At 35.3% G+C, this 22,472-nt stretch overlaps 1 protein-coding gene across 2 annotated transcripts in view; it reads left to right on the top strand.

Moving 5' to 3' along the window:
* Positions 1 to 22,472, top strand: part of LOC150105803 (sushi, von Willebrand factor type A, EGF and pentraxin domain-containing protein 1-like) — a 358,579-nt gene that overhangs the window by 216,515 nt on the left and 119,592 nt on the right. For both annotated transcript variants that reach the window (XM_090394354.1, XM_090394355.1), the window contains exons 26-27: positions 4,447 to 4,581; positions 14,103 to 14,225. In XM_090394354.1, the coding sequence (XP_090250480.1) occupies positions 4,447 to 4,581; positions 14,103 to 14,225 (258 nt within the window). The remainder of the gene's footprint in view (positions 1 to 4,446; positions 4,582 to 14,102; positions 14,226 to 22,472) is intronic.

Below are 22,472 nucleotides of genomic sequence, written 5' to 3'. Positions count from 1 at the left end.
ACTAATTTTTTATATAATTTAGCAAAAAACATTGTTATGAGATGTGAAAGAAACAATATACTAATACTGTATAAGCAGTATACAGTAAATACATACAGAAACATACACATATACTGCACTCACAACAGTGACCCATTGTATCCAAATCTACAGTGCTCACCCCACTTGATTTTCTCACCACACATCTTATTCTTGTTGTCACCACATTTTGCCTTTGTTAACTGTAAGCGGTATCCAAAATCATTACAAAACCTAATAATTACTGCACATTCAGTCTCAACTGTCACTAACAAATAAATTATTACTAAAATGCATATGATTTCTCACCAGTATAACATAAAATTAAAAATAAGAGAAATAGCTTTTTTAATATTTGAAGTAGAAAGAGCCATTCAAAACCTGAAATCTGGAAAGGCAACTGGAGTAGATGATATTTGGCCAGAAATTGATCAAATATGGAGGTATAAAGGTTTTACAATAGCTACTTTGCATCTTGGTCAGCTCAAATTCAATTATAGTTTCATTTCATAATTTCATTTCATAGTTTCATAGATTATAGTTTCATAGTACCCATTTGTAAAAAGGGAAATTTAATTAAATGTGAGAATCACAGAAGACTGAGTATTCTAGGTAAGATTTATGCAAGCATATTTGAGATATGACTAAGGAAAAATTGTGGAAAAGAAATGTGGAGAAGATCAAACTGGGATCAGGCCAAACAGAGGTTTTCTGGATCAGATTTTCAGACAAATAGTTGAGAAATCATGAGAATACAACAATGGTCTGTATTTAAGTTTGTAGATCTGGAAAAGGCATTTGACAAGAGAAAAGTTTTTCACAATGTCACAGTTGTATAGGGTAAATGGAAATGGATACAAAGAAATACACTAGTTTCCATAAATTAAGGAACAAAGAGGAAAAATCATGATAATTCAAAAACTAATTTTTTATATAATTTAGCAAAAAACATTGTTATGAGATGTGAAAGAAACAATATACTAATACTGTATAAACAGTATACAGTAAATACATACAGAAACAATACACTAATACTGTATAAACAGTATACAGTAAAACAGTATATTAATAGTATACTATTAGTAAGTATACTAATAGTAAATGTATTTTCCAGTAAACATAAGCATCACATAAACTGATCTATCAAGGAAATTAAGAACTCCATTATTTATTTTTTGTAATGTAGATTTTATTCTAGTATAAGGCTGCTAATTTGAACTGAAAATATGTATCCTTTTTTGATAATGACACATCATCAGCATAGCTAAACCAAGTGGCAAGAAGCAGTAATAGTGATAAGTCATTTTTCCAAATGTTCCATAAAATAGATAATGGTGGTTACAAGGAGAAACCCATGACACAACTTTTCAGCTGCTTGTAGATGTGATCTTTCTAAAGTAACCAGATCATGTAGCAAAGTGAAATAAATGTCAGCCAGAAATTCTGTAGAAAGTAAATGAGTTATCTCTAAGGTAAGTTAAACAGCATGAAAGCTCACTATCTCAGAGGTAGAGGTCTTCCATTTTAGAAATGAAATTTGAAGTATTCGTTGTATATGAAAGTGATTTTCCAGTTAGGTAAATGATTAGATTCATTAAAACTTTTGAGAAGTAGTAAGTTGGATTACCTCTGTTGATTACTAGCTGCCAAGATATACCTATTTTAGTATTTTTGAAAATCTGTATAATAAGGACATTCTGGCATAAAAAAGATCCTTAGCTTTTTGATGGTGTCAGCATTTAAAGAATTAGTAAATTATACTTTCCAAAAAATTATTCTTATTTAATCATTTATCCAAATGTAAACAAACAAAGTTTGCATATCAAATATCTTCAACAACTAATAAAGTCAACTGCCATAAGAGGCTGATGACTTGACAATTGCCTTAGCATCCCATCATGTAAAGCACACTTTCAGATGTGCATAATGCTATCCATTAAGGGAAGATCACTATCCCCCCCCCCCCCCCGACTGTTTTTTTTTAATCGTTATTGAGGTACTATTAAAGTGTGGGAAGTATCTCTCCAAACACTGATTGATCTACAAGATCACACTAAATCTTCATAAGTGATCTGAAACACTGAGCTCATCATCCTGACCTCATCCTACCAAAACACTCACTGGTAGCTCCATTAAGAGACAGGCAAAATTTACCATGAATCAAAACCACCCAGGAAGCAAGTCTAAAGATGAACATTATAAAAAAAGCCATCAGTGAGAGTCACATCTAAGCACATATCAAAATTTAATGAATATAGAAATTATATTTCTCATGTACAAGTGGTAAAAATGTGTTATCATCTTATTATTAAAACACTCTGTATCAGAGAAAGTTGTGGAAAGTTTTTTAAGTTACAAAGTAAATTATACTTGCCAAGAAATAATCAAAAATTTATATGAGGTGCGGCTATTAAATAACGAGACTGGTTGCAAAAATGTGGTTTATTATTACAATTGTACAACCAACTTAATTGTTATTCCCCTTCAACACCCTCCTCTCTATACACTGTTGCATATGAATTTTCCATTGTTGGAAGCAGTGCTGCAAGTCATCAGGTGTTATCTGCTTCAGTAGCACCGCCATTTTCTCCTTTACCTCATCCACTGACTGAAAATGGGTGCCCTTCAATGCAGGTTTCAACTTTGGTAAAAAGTAAAAGTTGCATGGAGCTAAGTCCATTGAGTAAGGTGGATGGCTCAACACTGGGAAACTCCCACGTCACCGAGAATGAAAAGAGCAAGAATGAGCAAGTCAAAACTGAAGGCAATGCTGATAATTTTTTTTTTTTATATCAGTGGTATGGTAATGGTTGAATGGGTACCAGAGGGTCAGACGGTTAACCAACATTATTACCTTGAGGTTCTTGCCAAGCTGAGAGAACAAGTGAGGAAGACGAGACCCGATCTGTGGAAGAACAACACTTGGATTCTCCATCAGGACAATGCTCCAGCTCCACAGTGCATTGTCTGTAAAGCAGCTATTAAATGTATCAGCATCTGGCTGATAAGAAGATCCCAGTGTTGGACCATCCACCTTACTCACATGCGTGAGTAAGGTGGATGGTCATAGCTCCATGCGACTTTTACCCTTTTCCAAGGTTGAAATCCGCATTGAAGGGTACCCATTTTCAGTCAGTGGATGAGCTAAAGGAGAAAATAGCAGCTCTACTAAAGCAGATAACACCTGATGACTTGCAGCATTGCTTCCAACAATGCAGAATTCATATGCAATGGTGTATAGATAGAGGAGGGGAGTATGTTGAAGGGGATAATAATTAAGTTGTACAATTGTAATAATAAACCATATTTTTGCAATCAGTCTCATTATTTAATAGCCACACCTCGTATTTCTGTTTACTTCTTTATCCAAGTGTAAGCAAACGAAGTTCACAATTAAACTATATCTTGTATATAGAGGCTGATGGTTTCACATCAGTTGCTTTAATATTCCTTAATGCAAAGCACACTTCCTTTCAGATGTGCATAATGTACATCCAAAGAGGATTAAACAAGTTGATTATTATTATTATACGTTATCTCAACGAAGTCAGAAGATTCATTTCGGGAGATCCATTACTCATACATTAGCCATTATTCACACAAAACCTATCATACTTCTCCTTAAACTCGTTCACTGATGAAGTAATTGAAGTAATCACAACCACCTCTGAAAACCCCATTCACCACCCTCCAAGCAAATAATCCAGTCCTAATTTCCTTTCTAACCACACTTTTGCACAATTTCCATGAGTGACCCTCATTCTCTCCTTGCCATGTACTGAAAAAAAAGTATTCAGTTTCAATTCTATAAAATCCCTTTAATAATTTATATGTTTCTCTTTTCTGCCTATCATCTAATTTTTGAAGCTCACAGACCTTCAGCAATTCTTGTGGGGAGCATTCCATAGACCTGCCACAATCTTTGTTATTCACCTTTGGATCCTCTCCACCACTTTTTTCATCCCCATGGAATGCAGGTGTCCAAATTTGTGCATAGTAATCTAGATGTGGCCTTAATAAAGCATTATAAAGGGGAACAATAACTTCTCTATCCCTACTTGTTAGTGCATTCTTCAATAACCCTGTAATCTCATTTGTTGTTTTGGTTACCTTTGCAATGTGCCTCTCTAAACTTCAACTCTCTGTCCACAGTCACCAAAGTCCATGGCCTCATTAGTTTCTTGCAGTTCATTTCCATCAATACAGTACAGAGCTTGTGATCTTTTCTTCCAAAATTGCATTATCTTACACTTGAAAGTGTAAGATGATGCAATGAACAGAAGTTTACAGAGAATTACTTAGATCATTTGGGTACTCTTTAAGGTTGTGGTTTTTATATGAACACAGACATATCTATAGGAGGTTGTTATACATAGTTGCACTATAAATAACATAGATAAATAACCTTTTTTGTTGTTGTTTTTACAGATGAACTGTGTGAAAAAAATGTAGAATCATGTGAATCCACACCATGTTTAAATAACCAGATATGTGAGACTTTGAATGAAACTTTTGCTACATGTGCATGCTCATCTGGATTTACAGGAAAATTTTGTCAGTATGGTGAGTTTTTTTTTTTTAATTTGCTGTTAATTGTGATAATTACTTTTTTATGAATAACAATAATCAGTACATATTCACCAAAAGAGGGTAAAGAAGGGAAACAGTAACCCATTTCATAAAGAATTACAGAATGCTATAGATAAAAAAAATAAATAAATAAAAATACTATTTAATACTAGTGGTAGATTTAAATACCAGAATAGGAAACAGAAAATACAAAACAAATACAGAGAGAGATTAGGCAAAGATATATGTCATCAAAATGGATGCAAACTTCGTCATTTGTAATAATAAGAGAATAATGAACTCACTATTTGAACATAAAGAAATACATAAACATACATGGATAGACAGAGGATGTAAATCAGTTATTGACTACATTATTGCATATTTTAAATTAGCTGAATTAATCCTAGATGTAAGAATGTATTGAGGCTTTGAATTATTCTGATGACTCTGATCATTATATGGTATTGGCAAAAATTCAGTTTAAACTAAAATGGCTAAAAATAATAGATGCAGAAATAGAGTACAACAGAAATTAGCAATTACAAAATGAGAAGTAAGGAAAAAACATTGAGAAATGGAACCATTTTAATGGAACTGGAAGAGAATATATCTAGGCCACAGCCAAAAATCTATAAAATAATAAAATATTATTTTATATTAAGAGAGAACTCCAGGGAGTCAGAGACTCATCAACGGAGGCCACATACTATACATACCAGCTATCATACTTATTCTTGAATTCCTTCACACTGCTTGCACTTACAACATCCAAAGACAATCCATTCCAATGACGCACCACCCTCTGAGAGAAAAATTTAGCCCTCACCACCTTCTTGGCAGCCTTCATTCTCAGCCTTCAAGGATGCCCTCTCGTTCTTTCCCCGCCCTCCATAAATTGAAAAATTCCATCAATTGAAATCCTGTATGAATCTCCTGTCTGCAGTCTACAAATTCTCAGTCTGTCTTCATTATCGGTATTCCACAATCCTCATATTATTTTTAACTCTCCTTTCTACTCTCTCCAAATATATCAGAATCACAACAGAAACCAGGAGACCAGACCTGTGCACAATAGTCCAAGTGAAATCTTATAAAGAGGCAAAATAACATCCTTATCTTTACATGTGAACGTTTGTTTTAGCATTGCAATTATCTTTTGAGTTGTATTTGCAACCTTTGCCACATGGCCTCTTCAACTTCCTATCTCTATTAACACTCCAAGATCCCTAGCCTCATCAGTTTCTTCTAGCCTAATCCCACCCATATAATATGACATTGGATATCTAATCATGCCGAAGTGAATGACTTGACATTTACTCACATTGAACTGACACTGATTTTCCCATGCCAACAATTCCAACCTATTCAAATCATTCTGCAAGTACTGCATATCAGCAACATTCCTATCTATCTTTGCATCATCAGCAAATAGCTGTATGTCGCTTGTCAAATTCTTTACAATATCATTAATGTAGATTGAATAACAGTGGACCAAGCACTGATCTTTGTGGTACACCACATTTTTAAAAAAATTTTTTTTTTATTTATTAATCTTTGTACTGATTATGGACAGTAATACCCTTACATCACATCCAGACTTGATATAGTCCTAAGCCTTTACAAGTGTTTTACCCTATGCCTGTTCTAGTTATCATTGTAGTCATTCTCTGGTGGCAATGCCATGCCACCAGGTGTGCCCTGTAGGGAAGAACTTTTATATCCTTCGTAAGCACAAGCTGTTTTAAGTCCTTATAGCTATCTGTGCTCCATACTTCATGTAAAGAGATGGTGGCATTTGTAAACCTTGGTAAACCTTACTAACTAGATCTTGGTTATTCTTATAATAGTTTACCTTATCATTATGGCTGTAGACTAGTGGGCACCCTGTTCCCAACACCTGGGCATCAACTATCCAAATGTCACCATCTCTTTTAATCACTAAGTCTGGCTTATGCAAACCCCTGCAGAGGTCCTATAATGTGGTTCGACTGTGGTCTCCCAACCTTTGTTCTTAAACCTTGCAGACTCAGATTCCCCCCCCCCCTGTATACTTCTTTTTGATATCTGTCAGTTAGCCATCCTATTATCCATGCTAGTATTGTATAACCCAAACCAGTTTTCTCCAATTTATGCAACAGTCTACCATGCCATATTCTGTCAAAAAGCCTTAGCAAAATCCAAAAGTATCATGGTATATGCATTCCCCTTGTTTAGGTAATGGTAACATTGTTATAGAATGTGAGCAAGTTGCTAAAACATGACCTTCCCTTAGTAAACCCATGTTGCTCATTGCAAAGTAGAGATTCACTGTCAAGCCATTTCTAAATGCAAGCTCTAACCAATTTTTCCAAAATCTTCACCACCACCACTCCTGAGATACTAATTGGTCGATAGTTGGATACATCGGTCTTTGCACCACCCTTGTACAATGGAATTATCATACATTCCTTCCATTCCTGCAGAATCTTCTCTGTTCTGAAACTCATATTAAACAGCCTGGTCAAAGAAATGGCCAGTTCAGCTGAACACTCTTTTAGCACACGTGCTAATATTCCATCAGTCCCTATTGCTGAATTCTTATTCGATTTTTGCAACAGCTCAAATACCTCGGCCTCACACACTTCATCTAGTGAAGAGGTAACAATGGTTGATAGCTTTTACCAGGTTGATAGCTTTTAACAAAATGGGCACTCATTAACTGAATATCTGTAATATCCTCATGCCATCTGGATTTAGAAGAGTTATCCTTTCATATTCATTCTTTCTTTTACTTGCAGCATATTGATAGAATTCTTGTGGGTTGTCTTTAGCACGCAGAGCCAATTTCTTTTCATACTCAGATTTTGCTTTCCGTACAACAGTTGTGACTATTCTAGCCTGCTGCTCATAACATTCATGACGGATGTCATCCTTATGCAAACGGTATTCCTTCCACATCGTCCTTTTCATACAAATCTCTTGCTTAATAAGATTACACATCCATTTCACTCCTACTCTATTTATTCTTCAAACTCTCAGGACACATTCTGATATCGCATTGTTTAAGTATTGTTTAAATGCTTCCCATGCACTGTCAATATTCTCAGTTGGTCATAATTTTCTGCTTTGTAGTTCAGAGAAAAATGCATGAAAAAAGAAATAAAAGAAAAGGGAAAAATACAAACATAGAAGACTTTTAATGGGATTATATTGATCAAGTGCATATAATAAACAACTATGTTATACCAACTAGTTTCACCAACTAAGGCTGTTGGCATCTTCAGGGTACATAATTGATGTAAGGCACTAAAAAGTAAAAAACTGTTACAAACTATAATCAACTAATTCCAATTATATTAAACAAAGAACAGAGCTTGTACAATACATGCATAGAGCGTGGATGATATCACTTGTTGTTATTTAGGAACGTTCTATATAAAAACTAGTTGGTATAACATAGTTATTTATTATATGCACTTGATCAATATAATCCCATTAAAAGTCTTCCCAGAGTTTTTTTGGTCAAGAAAATTAAACGTTTTTTAACATACAAACATAGATTTAGAAAATTGGGTAACCTGTTTTTAAAATTTCTGGACTGATGATGAAGTAAAATTTAATAAAACAAAGAATGGCCTAACAGAAAACGTTAGTGTCAGAACGAAAAGATACAATAAATAAGATGAAAAATGGGAAAACACCAGGAGAAGACAATATAAATATGGAACTATATAAAAATGCAAATGAAAAATTTAATACGGTCTGGATTTCTATAAAAACTCTTAGGAAAAAAAGTATTGGTTATTCTAATTTCTAAAAAAAGAAAATAACGATAAATGCAAAAACTATAGGGAAATTTGTCTTCTAGCAGGGTACAAAATATATGCAGGAATATTAACAGAGAAGCTAAACTATATTGTATAAGACAAACTACTAGAAGAATAAAATGGATTCTGAAAAGCCCAATCTTGCATGGACTCAATTTTTACACTAAAATTATTATTCAAAAAGAGAAGAAAATTTCAAAAAGAAACACATGTGGCCTTTGTTGATTACACAAAAGCCTTTGATAAAATTATTAGACAAAATCTTTTTAAAATATTTACTGATTTGAATATACTAAACCAACTCTTACAGTCTATTCAAGAAATATATACAAGAAATAAACAGCAGCCAAATTAGAAAAAATGTCAGAATGGAAAGATATATTAAGAAGAATATAGCAAGTATGTACCCTATTACCTATACTTAAAAAAAATACACACACACACACACACACACACACACACACACACACATAAATAAAATTATAACAATCTGGAAACAGTATAACCTATTTGATATATAAATTAACCTGCAAATAAAGATAGATACACTATATTTACAGATAATCAAATTGTAGCTACATCAGAAGATGATTTACAAAGATCATTACATTTAAAATCATTTCAGATCAGTAAAATCATTAAATGAGATTTCAGAAAAATATAATATGAGAATATCTGAAATAAGGATAAAAATAATGACTTTCAAAGGAATAAAACCAATAAGAAATAAAATGGTGATCTATTCATTTGGCATCATCAGATGCCATATGGTCACTCCATTCCTTGGTGATGTGTCACACCAGTCTTTGCCAGGTGCTCCTGTTGCATGCCCTTCTGGAGGCTTCAACTCTATGAAGATCAGTTACTTCAGACACACCATTCATCCATCCATCTCATTGAGGATCAACTCGTTCCTCTTTTTTCAGGAACTTTAAGTTACTGTTTTAAGAAGTCCTTCTTCCATCCATTCAATGTGTTCAAAGTATTTCAGCTTCTTCTATCAGTATCTTAAAGAAACTGAAAGAAAGAGTCTTGAAGTTCTGCTGATCCTTTTGAGCACCTATTCATTTGACTGCCTTTCAGTATATGATATCCTCAATAACCTTCTGTAACACTACCTCAAAAGCAGCTATCTTTTTCCTGTCAGACTTCTTTAGGTTTTGAGTCTCACATCTAATAATTTGCTGTTGGAAAAACAGCTGCATTCACAGTCCTCAGCTTTGTTCCTGTGGAAATAGATCCATCCCTTCAGATTTTAGATAAGTCTTTGAATGTTATTTTAGTCATTCCTAATCTTCTTTAATGTCTTCTGAAGAGCAATTCTTCACATTAATAATGGATCCCAAGTAGTGGAACTTGCTGACTTCCTAAATTCTTTTTCCATTAAGGTACACTTGTTTCTTAGGAGCTTCCCTAATATTTAAAAGAACTATAAAAATGGAAGAAACTCACATAAAAAACTTTAATAATGTATCTCACGTAAAAAAACTTTAACGTAGAATTTTTGCCTAAGTATCATAGGAATCATCAGTACAAGATCACATAACAGCAATTAAACAATAATAGACAATTCTATTCGAGGTGCTTAAGGGTCAAAGTTGTATAACTGAGAGGAGACCTCCACATAGCCTTTAAAGGAATGCGGAGAACAGACCAGGGCTTCTGATCTAATATCCAATCCTCACCTTCTCGTGGTGCACCCTGTTGGGTATCTACTTGGATACTGAACGAATAAGGATGGGCTGGCAATTTGGGATTTAGCTGACCAAATTGTATTCTTATTGGCTTAAACCAAAATACAAAATGATTGTATTTTGGTTTAAGCATGACAAAACTTCATGCCAGCTGGGGCGTCGCCCGGTTAAAAAAGGCCCCTGTTGTTTTCGCCAGGGAAAGGGCGAACAGCAAAAAGTTAGCTACTGGAACAAATCTGAAAACACAATTCAACCCCAATTCAACATTACCAGAGTTAAAGATCGGTACTATCAACATTTTTTTTTTTTTTTTTTTTTTTTTTTTTTTTTTTTTTTTAATAATGAAACCTGTGGTGCGTTCATAATTAGAAGAAACACACGTATAAACCACAGTGAAAATTATTTAATTGTAAATATTTCATCCTAAATATCTTAGGACATCATCAGTACAGTATTTAAACAAAAATTAGGAATAACATACAATTAGGGCGCATGATTACAATAGAATCTCATGAAAATGTGCATAACGTGCTAAAGCAGTACAAAAAAAAAAAAAACGTTAATTATTTAACACAGTTTTGTATGATAATTTCCCATACTTTAGGAATAGTAAGAACGTCGTTGCGGTTTAGGTTTGGTCTGTGTAGTAGGGCTTCAGAACTTTCTTTGTATAAACGTTCATGGTTAAATATAGATCTATGTAAAAGTTTAGCCTTTTCCCAATGGATCCTATGGTTTGGATTTTCAATTCCGTGTTGAGAGAGGCCAGATTTCTGCGGTTTAAGAAGACGAATGTGGTCTTGATGTTCCGAGATGCGTTTCTGAACAGACCTACCTGTCTGTCCAAAGTAAGATAATTTGCATGAGCATGGAATCTCATAAACACCAGGTAACATCAAGGGTGAGAATTTGTCCTTAGGAGAAGGTAATAAGTTGTAAATTTGGTTGATAGGTTTGTAAGTAGTGGCAAAATTGTATTTCTTCATAATTTTAGAAAGACGTTCTGAGATGCCTTTAATGTAAGGTATGGGAATCCTATGCACCTCTTCCTGTCTGATTTGATGTATGCAGAAGTGACTGATGATTTTTTGAGTTGTTTTGGGATTATATCCATTTAGGATGGCTGTATTTTTGATAACTTCTAATTCCTGGTTTAAAGATTCTTCAGAGGAGCAGAATTTGTGTGCTCTGGAAACTAGCGATTTAATAATGCCAGATTCCTGAGATGGATGATGAGCAGAAGAATTGTGAATGTAGCGACCTGAGAATGTAGGCTTGCGAAAGACGGAAGTGGCAATGGAACCATCTTCTTTTCTTTTGATGTGTAAATCCAAAAAAGAGATACCCTGTGGAGATTCTTTTTCTAACGTAAAGTTGATGCGATGATGAAGAAGGTTAATTTTATCTAAAAACAGTTGTAATTCAGGTTCGGGATGATTCCATACTGCAAATACGTCATCGACATATCTTAGCCAAATTTTTGGTTTGGGTTCAAAAGTGAATATTTTTTCCTCATCTGAGAGCTGCTCAATATTTATTCACTTTAAAACTTTCTTACATGTTATTCTTTTCAATATGAAATTCAATTTTATCTTGCTCAAGACTAAATAGTGATCACTTCCAATTTCAAATCCTCTGTACACTCTGGTGTCCTGCACCAGGGAGAAAACATCACTGTTAACAATAACATAGTCAATGAGACTTTTCTTATTACATACCTTTTCTCTCCATGTGAATTTGTGCACATTTTTATGTTGGAATATGGTGTTAGTAATAACCAGTCCATGTTCTAAGCAGAAATCCAACAGGTATTTGCCATTATTATTAGCTAAGCTCTTTTCTCCAAATTTTCCCAAAATATTTTTGTATGTCTGACAATCATTTCCTACTCTGCTATTTAGATCCCCAACAATGAACAATTTTTCCTTTTTCATTGTGTCAGTTGCTTTTTCTAAAGCCTCAAAAAATTATTCCACTTCTACCTTAGTAGAAACTTCTGTGGGACCATAGGCACAAATAAGTCCCAATGTCCAGTTTCCCATTCAGATATTTGCCCACATCACTCTACTTGAGACTGACTGTCATTCAAGAAGATTAGCCTCATATTTAGTGTTGGATACTAAGGCTACTCCTTCTTTTCCTTGATTGTCATTGCCTGAATATAACATTTTGTATTTATTGCTCAGAAAGATCTCACCAGTTTTTGTCTTTTTTGTTTCAGTCACCTGTATTATGCCGATCTGGTACTTATCTAATTCCTCAGCTAGCTCCATTTCTTTACCATTAAGCTTTCTTATGTTGATAGTTAGAAGAAACACACGTATAAACCACAGTGAAAATTATTTAATTGTAAATATTTCATCTTAAGTATCTTAGGACATCATCAGTACAGTATTTAAACCAAAATTAGGAATAACATACAGTTAGGGCGCATGATTACAATAGAATCTCATGAAAACGTGCATAACGTGCTAAAGCAGTACAATGATTAGCAAAACAATTGTTCTCTGCCAGATTGGCAGGAAAACGACCCAGAGGAAGACCAAGATATAGGTGGATTGATACAGTACAAAGTACCTTAGATGATAGAAATATAAGATCTGATAATGTTGGAGTCTTGACAGTATCTGACTGATTTGGAGGAAAATTGTAGATAGGAAGTTAGTAATGATGTAAATTTTTCATGTAGTACTATTATATCCTGTACACCCCTTCGGGGTACATGGCAGGAATTTGATGATGTAGACAATTCTAAAAAATGCCACCTGAGTAGCTAATGTAAAATAACTGAAAAAGTCAATAATTTCCTAACTTATTAAAATCATACACACACACACACACACACACACATAGACAAAATAAAGTTTGTACTTTTTAAATCTGCTAATTTTTAAATCTGCTAATCTTTCTTAACTTTATTTTTTGTCTGTATATATATAATTTTTTTAATAAGTTAAGGAATTGACCTTTTTATATCTTATATTGGCTACTCAGGTGGCACTTTTTAGAATTGTCTGTTATTGTTTAATTGCCTTTCTATGATCGTGTACTAATGATGCCTATGATACTTAGGCAAAAATTGTACATTGAGTATTTTTATGAGTTTACTCCATTTTTGTAATTCTTTTAATTATGCCAACTCATGGTAATTCATTGTTGAAACCTATCTATGGTTCCTTTGAGAACCATAATCTTTGTATTGCTAGGAGTGATTTGAAGTTCTCTGTTCTTACTAACTCATTAACTTTGTCAAGGATTCTTCCTTGTCATTACAAAGGAGAACTCGATCATCACTATATCTCAGATAACTGATCAGTCTGCCAGCTATCCTAATTCCTATGTTAAGCTCATCCAGTGCTACATGCACAATGTTCTCAGCATAGATACTAAACAGGTGAGGAGAAAGAGGACAACCTCGCCTAACTCCCTTGCCAATCTGAAGCCAATCATTTAGTCCAACACTTGTTCTTACTGTGGCTACTTGCTCAATGTACAAGTTAGCTAACAACTTGATAATTTATTGAGGGAAGACCAAAGTCATCAAGGACTTGCTGACCATGCTTTGGACACCCACCACAGGATATGATGGTATAATGGCAAATACAAATATGAAAGGCTATTCCTTAAATCTGCCTCAGCCCTGACAAACTTTCCAAACCTCAATAAATTTGGGTGTATGAAACTGCCACTAATTTGGGAAGCATTCATCCTAAAATCTTTGGCTCAACAGCCATTTAAGACTAGGGCTGACTTTCTGTTGCTTTTCTTCAGCCTCATTTGCCCAGTGTTAGTGCCTGCGTGTACATATCATTATTTTTTGTAATCCTTGATGGCAACGTAACATTGCCAAAATGTAATAATAAAAATAATAGTAATAAAAAAAATCTTTTGGCATGTGTTCATGTCAAAAGATTTGAGATTATAAGTTATGAATTGACATTATCATAGTCATTATAATAATAAAATCATGTGAAGACAATATTTAACATAATAAAATTCATATTTTCTTTAGATGTGGATGAGTGCTTGGAATATAATGGAAACTGCAATTATCACTGTACTAACACTCTGGGATCCTATGTATGCTCATGTCCTGCAACACTGACAATGAAAGAGGATAACCACACATGTTTTGGTAAGTACATGAAATCATTTATGAAATATATTATAGGAAGTATATTTTTGATTTACAAAATTTGTAGTATTTACAACTTAGTTAAATGTTGAGAATAATAAATATCAGTGTAATAAATGAAAGAAAAATAGATCCATATCCTAGGATATAATTTAAAGTATCAGGTATATAGAAAGAGCCTCCATGGCTGAATTATATTGACAGTGTTCTTTGGATGTGAAGAACCTTTAATAAAGGCTTTTCAAGTGAAGGTGAGTTAGCCAGTCTCATACAGGGTGGTAGGGTTTTCCCTCCCAGAAACTAAGGTTTTTTATTCCACAAAACAAGCAATCAGAAGAATAGCACACATCAGTAATCAGGCTTCTGCAAGGCGAAATTATTTACTTGGCCATAACCATTGAACCTAATACAGAAAAAGGAAGATATATGCCTAGGTTAAATTTCTTCACTAATTATTCATATATTGCATTCCTTTCATTCCACATTTGCTCCTCTTTTGCATTCCAGCACTCTTTTCTATCATGTTCACTTTTCTCCCATCATGGATGTGACTTGGACATCTCAGTTATCGCCACAAGATAACCTTCTGTATACATTACAGTAGTCCAGTTTATATATAGATAAAAGATTTATTTCCGTGTGATTCTCCAAAGGCCATATGAAATGCAATCAACACTTACTGTAACAAACTACAAGAAGGTCCACTAAATAACAATGGCAAAATTACTTACTCACTTACTCACTTTCGTCTGTCTATTATTATTATTATTATCCAGGTCTCCATGGAGTCAAAAGACTCATCGTGGGAGGTCGTTTTTAGGAAATACAAAGTCTATCATACCATTCCTTGAACCCATTAACCGTCCCCACTCCAACCACCCTCTCAGGCAATGCATTCCAAGGTTTAACCACTCTACACACAAAGAAACCACTCCTCACCTTCTTGCTCCCAGCCTCCTTTCATTGCTTTCAGGAATGGCCCCTTGTCATCGCTCCTTCCTGCCGTTCCACCAAGTGAAAGAACTCTCCAATGTCTACCTTGTAACTGCCTCTCAACAGTTTAAAAGTCTCGATCATATCACCTCTCCTTCTTCTATCCACCAAACTCTTCAGTTCACATTCCCTCAGTCGATCCTCATAACTCATCTTGTACAGTCATGAAACCATCTTTGTTATCCACCTCTATACGCTTTCCACAGTCAATTTATCCCCTTCAAATCCTGGGGACCAAATCTGAGAACAATAGTCTAAGTGTGGTCTGATCAGGACCTTATGCAACGGAATAATAACTCTTTTATCTCTGCAGGTCAGTGTCCTTCTCAGTATTGCAGCAATTCTCTGAGTTACCCTCACCACCTTTGCAATATGCTCCCTGAATTTCAGTTTTCTATCAATAATCACCCCCAGATCTCTTGTCTCTCCTACCTCCTCCAGTACAGCTCCTCCAATCGAGTATGCATCCTCCTATCGATAGATTCCAAACCTCAAGACTTTACATTTTGCTGCATTGAACCGACAACCCCATTTATTTTCCCATCTCTCTAGTTTATTCAAATCCTCTTGCAGGGCTGCCACATCTGCACTATTACTGATAACCCTTCCCAACTTCACATCATCTGCAAACAACTGAATGTCCCCTTGCAATCCATTGACAATACCATTGATATAAAGATTGAACTATACAGGTCCCAGTACTGAGCCCTGTGGAACCCCACTTGTAACCTTCTGCTTCCTTGATATTTCCCCATCATACACAACTCTCTGATACCTATCATCAGCCAATCCTGAATCCATTTGACTAACCCGACATTTAAATCCATGTGCTGCAACTTAAATATCAGCTTATGTGGCACCCTGTCAAACACCTTTACAAAATCCAGAAAAATTGCAGTATATGCCTTTCCCTAATCAACTGCTCTTGTCACTTTATTATAAAAGACAATCATATTACTAAAGCAAGAGTGCCCCTTAACAAATCCATGTTGATTCTCACAGATAACATTACCCTCATCTACCCAACACTGTATATAGTCCCACACTAATTTCTCCAAGACCTTAACAACTACTGATGACCCACAAAGAGGCCTATAATTAGACACTTCCAGCCTGCTACCGCCCTTATGCAGCGGCAATTCCTTCCTTCCATTCCCTGGGTACCTTTCCTTCAGCCAGACTTTTATTGAAAAGCCAGGTCATCGGAGCTGTCAGTTCTTTAGCACATTCTCTCAAAACCTCGTGGTGAAATACCATCCAGTCCAACAGCTTTATTGGTATCCATAGTACTCAGTATTTGGAACACACTCTCCTCTTGCACCTCTAAACCGTGATCCTGCCCTATCCCTCTAGTATTAAAACTTCCTCCAGGATGAAATACTTCAATGAGCACTTTACTCCACTATGTCCTCTGCATCAGTCGCTCTATTCCCATTTTTATCCTGCAATGTCATTCTTCCACAATCGTTCCTCTGCCTACTGGCCACATAGCTAAAAAATTCCCCAGAATTTTCTTTGGATCTTAGTGCCAATTTCTTCTCATATTCCAGTTTTTCTTTCCTCACCATTCTGGTCAATCTCCTCACCTGCATCTTATATTCTTCTTGTATCTGTCCTCCACCCCTCTCCTTGTATATCTTTCATAATCTCTTTTTCAACTGCAGTTCCTGTTTCATATCCTTTGTCATCCACTTTACACCAAATTGTGTCCACTTCTTCAGCCATGGAATATGGCTTACTATTGCTGCTAACAAATATTCTTTCACAATTTTCCAAGCACCAATATCATATCCTGGCCTTCCAATTCTGCCCTCAATGGAACTGCCCCTAGTTGATATCCAAGACTACTATAATCACCTGCCTTATAATTCCACATACGTTCCCTTTTCTTTGATGCACCTACATATCTGTTCATCTTCCAAGTCAAAACCACATGGTCACTCTCTCCAACTGGTGGGAGAGAGATGTCATCTCACTTATTATCAGCTCTTCTGATGCTGTGACCAAATCCAAAACTCTTGAATCTCTTGTTCCTTCCATCACATGCTGCCGAAGACATTTGTCCCTCAAGAATTACAAAAATTCTATCCCCTTCTTTCTCACCTGCATGTCTGTTCATCTTCCAAGTCAAATCCACATGGTCACTCTCTCCAACTGGTAGGAGAGAGATGTCATCTCACTTATTATCAGCTCTTCTGATGCTGTGACCAAATCCAAAACTCTTGAACCTCTTGTTCCCTCCATCACATGCTGCCAAAGACATTTGTCCCTCAAGAATTCCAGAAATTCTATCCCCTTCTTACTACTTGCATTTTCCTTCTCAGCTTATACTGCTGTAGTTAAAATCTCCCATAACAATCATTCTTTTTGCACTTGCCAAGCTCAACTGCCTAAACATCTTCTGGTCCCCACCCTCTGTGCTCCTTGGTTTAAAGCAACACCCCAATAAATATCCTGTCATGGCCACTTCTACCTCACACCATATGCTTTCAAAACATTTGTGTCACTGCCTTCCAAAACCTCTACTCTAAGAGGACATAAGTCATACTTGAATTTTTTTCCCACAGTCATTATTTTCTCACCATCCCTTCTGGCTGCTACTAACAATCTCTTTGTTCCCTGCTGTCATTTACTAACATCAACAAAATCAAAATACTGCACTTTTTACAGGTGCATCAAAATATTGCTCTTTCTGTAAATCCATATCCTCTTACTTCTCTTGCTCAGTCTCTCCACAGACACATCTGCATTCCCATGAGCAATCCATATCATTACCTCATTTGATTTTTTGTGCTGCTTGATGTAATTACGTTGTTCTGACATCCATTTTATCCTCATTCATTTCAAGCTACAAATTCATTTTTTTAAAAAAAGTGCCAATAACCTCTGAAAATCCAGAAACACTAACATATTTGTCAAGTATCACAAATACCCAAAAGTTTACCAAATGCAAATGATATCACCAAATATTACATAAAATGAAGTTTATTTTTTCTTGAGCTGTTCATCAGCAGTCTTCCTCCAGTTGTTTTTTTAATGCTTCAAAAACTTCTTATCAGGAGTGAACTAATGCTTACTCTTGCAGACCAGAAAATCACTATATATGAAGAGGTTTACGTTGAGTCTAGTGGCTTAGATTGCTTGGCCATCCTGACAACATGAAATGAATTTTCAAAATATTCATATTTTGTGTAGGACTGACCAGATCTGTCAAGATATACAAAACAAAAGAAATGTTTCAAAATTCCACTTGAGAAGGTAGTCACTTCTCACTAGAAGATCTTGTATTAGATAGATGCTGCCTCTTCTGTAACCAAAGATAAAATAGTCTTATCACTTTCTTCTTCATAGCATTATGGAGGTATTGCTAGTTGACTCAAATTATGGGATGTGAGTTGGACATCTCAGTTATCGTCACAAGATAACCTTCTGTATACATCACAGTAGTCCAGTTTATGTATAGATAAAAGATTTATATCCAGAAATACAATTTTATTAATACAGACCAGTTTACAATAAAACATTTATTAAAACCTACCAGTTTCGCCAGCAAACTGTCTGGCTTTTTCAAGGTGTTTACGGAGATAAATATGTATAATTTAAATAGATTTATATTCGTATGATTCTCCAAAGGCCATATGAAATGCAGTCAACACGTACTGTGACAGACTACAAGAAGTTCCACTAAATCACAATGGCAATCTTTCCACTATAACAAACTATTTCTGTAATCCCTACAAGTTATCTACAGTGAGCATTGACTGTGACAAAAAACTTGCAAGCCTGATTGAACAAATGAATAGCACACTTGCTCTCCACCCAACAGGTTCTGGGTTTGGATATTTGTAAAAGCCTGCTCTATATGAGCAGCTGTCACAACTAACATATTGTCACTCACCCTGCCACCATTTAATGAGTATGTTATTCTTAGCATTGTGGAGGATTTTGGCATGTGATATCTGTATATATATATATATATTGTATATTAAAATGTGGTAGATGAATGAGAATGTGTATGTGTGCATTACATATAGGCAGCAGAGGGTGTTGAGTGCTACTGTCTTGGGCTCTAGCAGCAGCATAGGTAGTGCATTAGCAACAATGAGCAGCAACTTTAAAAATACAAGTAGTATGTTAGAGGCAGAAGAGAATGTGAAAGAGGTATCTGTGGATTTGACTTTTGAGAGTGTGGTAGAGGGAGATCTTCTAACAGATGAATATGAATATTGGGTGAATGCAGAATGTGGGGAGAGAGAAAGAGATATAATTGACTACTGCAAAAGGAAATGGAAGACACAAAAACTGAGTTGAGAAGGATGAACAAATACCATATTTATTCAAATATGACTCGCATTTTCCCCCTCCAAAATTAAAGTTAAAAAATCGTGGTATGAGATGTATGCAGGGATTCTTGGAAACTAAAGTTTTTCAGAAAAAAACTAAATTGACATTCATAATTAAATCCTTAGTATTCGTTATAATTTGTAAACACATTATTTAAGAACAAATGCATTTAAATTTTAATTATCAACGTTATTTATGCAATCGGCCACTCACCTCATTGATATATTTGAATCTTTTGCATCAGTGCTTCTGTAATTAAATTCAAACAGTTTCATTATTCCTTGGCCTTTTATCATTTCAAAATCATAAAATCTTTGAGTTTATCATAATTTTCAGTTTCAAACCGGCACTGTAACTTGAACATTTCTCTATATTTCAAGCAAAAAATTACCATTAATTTACAAGACTTGAGATATGTTATGAACAATCCTTTATAAATGACTAATGAGAAGTAAAAGTGGAGTGTGAAATAGACAGCAATGGTAGATCGGTAGAGATAGTGTAGCTATGAAGACGTGCATATGATTAGTGCAGTATTAATAAAAGATTGTACGACTCACTGACCAAGGCAAGCTGATGATTGTTGAGTTGAAATGCTGATTCTCATCAACCAAATTCCAAAATATCTAAAACTGCCATAACATTTCCTGTCTATTTCTTAAAGTTTTAAACTTTTTTCATTTGTGAGGTATATGCAAAACGTTTTAATTTCTTTTTTCATGAAGCAATATCAGGGGTGTGAGATATATGTCTGGGGGAGGGGTTATATTCAAGTAAATATGGTAGAGAGGTTAGCCACTGCAATGAGAACAACAATAGGTGTGAGAGAGCAGGTGATTTCAGATCAATGCTAAGGATTGTGCAGCAGAAATGTGTAAGAAGTAAGATAATGAATTTGTTACATCAATATGATAATACAGAGTGGAGGAGAAGAGCAGTGATAAAATGAGATCATAGTGAGAATGTGTATAGAAAGGAGGGTTTGGAATATGTGGATGCTAGGAGTTGTATCCAAGAGATGGATTACATATCAATATAGAAAGATACTGGCATTTGGAGAGACTATTGTTTTCTAGGCAAGTGAGTGTATTATGGCAGAGAAACAATAGTTGCAAGGATTGAGTAGCAGGGATTTCTTATGTCAGAGATGACATAAGAAATGAGAGAGAGTGCATACAAAATTGCAGAGCTAAGTGGAGTCTGTAGATATTTTAATAATAGCTATGAGAATGCTGACAACGTACTGTTTATTCTGTATACAAATGCTAAGAACATTGGAAATAAAGGAATGAGTTTGTAGTATTGATTGTTGGTATCACTGAAACTTGGTTGACTGAGGAGGATACCCTGATAGGGATAGAAATTGAAGTATAACATATTGGATAGGAAAGATAAATGTCATGGAGTGTTACTCATAGTAAGAGAAGAATCGTGCCTTTTCAGGTTAGAGAATCATAAGGGAAATGATAATAATGGCTTTGAGAGTATATGGTGTGAGGTATAAGGGATAACACAAGATATTTAATGGGATGTTGCTTTAGACTGGGAAATAAGGATGTTGATGAACAGGAAATGTTTAGGCATATTAGTTTGGCAAATGCAAAATGAGATCATTATTGGGGACTTCGACTATAGCAATATAAACTGGACAGAGGAAGCAGCTTACACTAATAAGGGAAATCATTTTTGGACTTCTTAAGGGACAGTTGTTTTATGTAATGTGTGATAGAGGGAACATGTAGATCAAGAGTTTTGGTGTTGGCCATAATATCGGAGGATCTAATTTGTAACTGAGATGTCATACTTGCCTCAAGTTAGTGAGAGCAACCTTGTTGTCTTGATTTGAGGATGAACAGCCATGTAGAAGTATCAAGGCAGAAGGAATGTATGTGGAATTATGAAGCCAGCAACTATAAGAGCCTTAGAAAACCAGCTTGGAGCAGTACAATAGATTAAAAAGAATATGAAGAGAGGTCAGTAGTACATGGAGAAACAGTTAAGAAAACAATGTGAATGACAATGCCACATTATTATTATTATCTGACCTCCATGAAGTTAAAGGATTCATCACAGGAGGTCTATATTATCTCATGCAGAAAGATCATTGAACTGTGCCTTAAACCCATTCAAAGTTTCTGCATACACCTTTAAGGCAAAACATTCCAATCACCAATCACTCTCCATGCAAAGAACCTGCTTCTCACTCCCCTGCTCATATCCTCCTTATATAGCTTCCAGGGATGGCCTCCAATTCTACCCTTACCTTCATCTGCTGTATGAAACATCTCCTGCACATCGATCATATCCCCTCTTCTTCTATTCACAAGGTGCATTCCCTCAATCTCTCCTTGTATCTGACATTTAATAGACCTGACACTAACTTAGTAAACCTTCTCTGGACCCTCTGCAATAATCCTGATCAAAGCCATATACAAGGGAACCATAACCTCTTTGCTTCTGCATATCACTGCCCTCCTCATTATTCATAATCCTTTGGGATGTTCTTACAATTTTAGCAATATGATCCCAAAACTTCAGGTCTCTATCCACGATCTCTCCCAGATCTCTCATCACTTCCATGCTCTTCCGAATTTCTCCCTTAGTTGTATACTCTGTATCCCAACCTGGCCTACCATCACTCCCACATATCTCATCTCTTACATCTTCTTCAGAATTTCTCCATTAATTGTATACTTTGCATCCCAACCTTGCCTAGCAAATGTCAAGACCTTGCACTTTGCAACATTAAACTGTTCAATTATTTGCTCACTCACATAGTCTATTCAGATCTTCCTGCAAAGAAGATCTAAATAGACTCTTAACTCTTGTGTGCCCTCTGTTATGTATGGCCTAAGATTGTTGTCCCTTAAGAACCCAAATAATTCACTCTCCTTATTCCCTGATGCTATC

This window comes from Typopeltis vanoorti, chromosome 6 (genome assembly GCF_054136105.1).
Source record: "Typopeltis vanoorti isolate ZY-2024b chromosome 6, IOZ_Tvanoo_1.0, whole genome shotgun sequence".
Taxonomy (NCBI): domain Eukaryota; kingdom Metazoa; phylum Arthropoda; class Arachnida; order Uropygi; family Thelyphonidae; genus Typopeltis; species Typopeltis vanoorti.
This window is presented reverse-complemented; position numbering and strand designations above follow the sequence as displayed.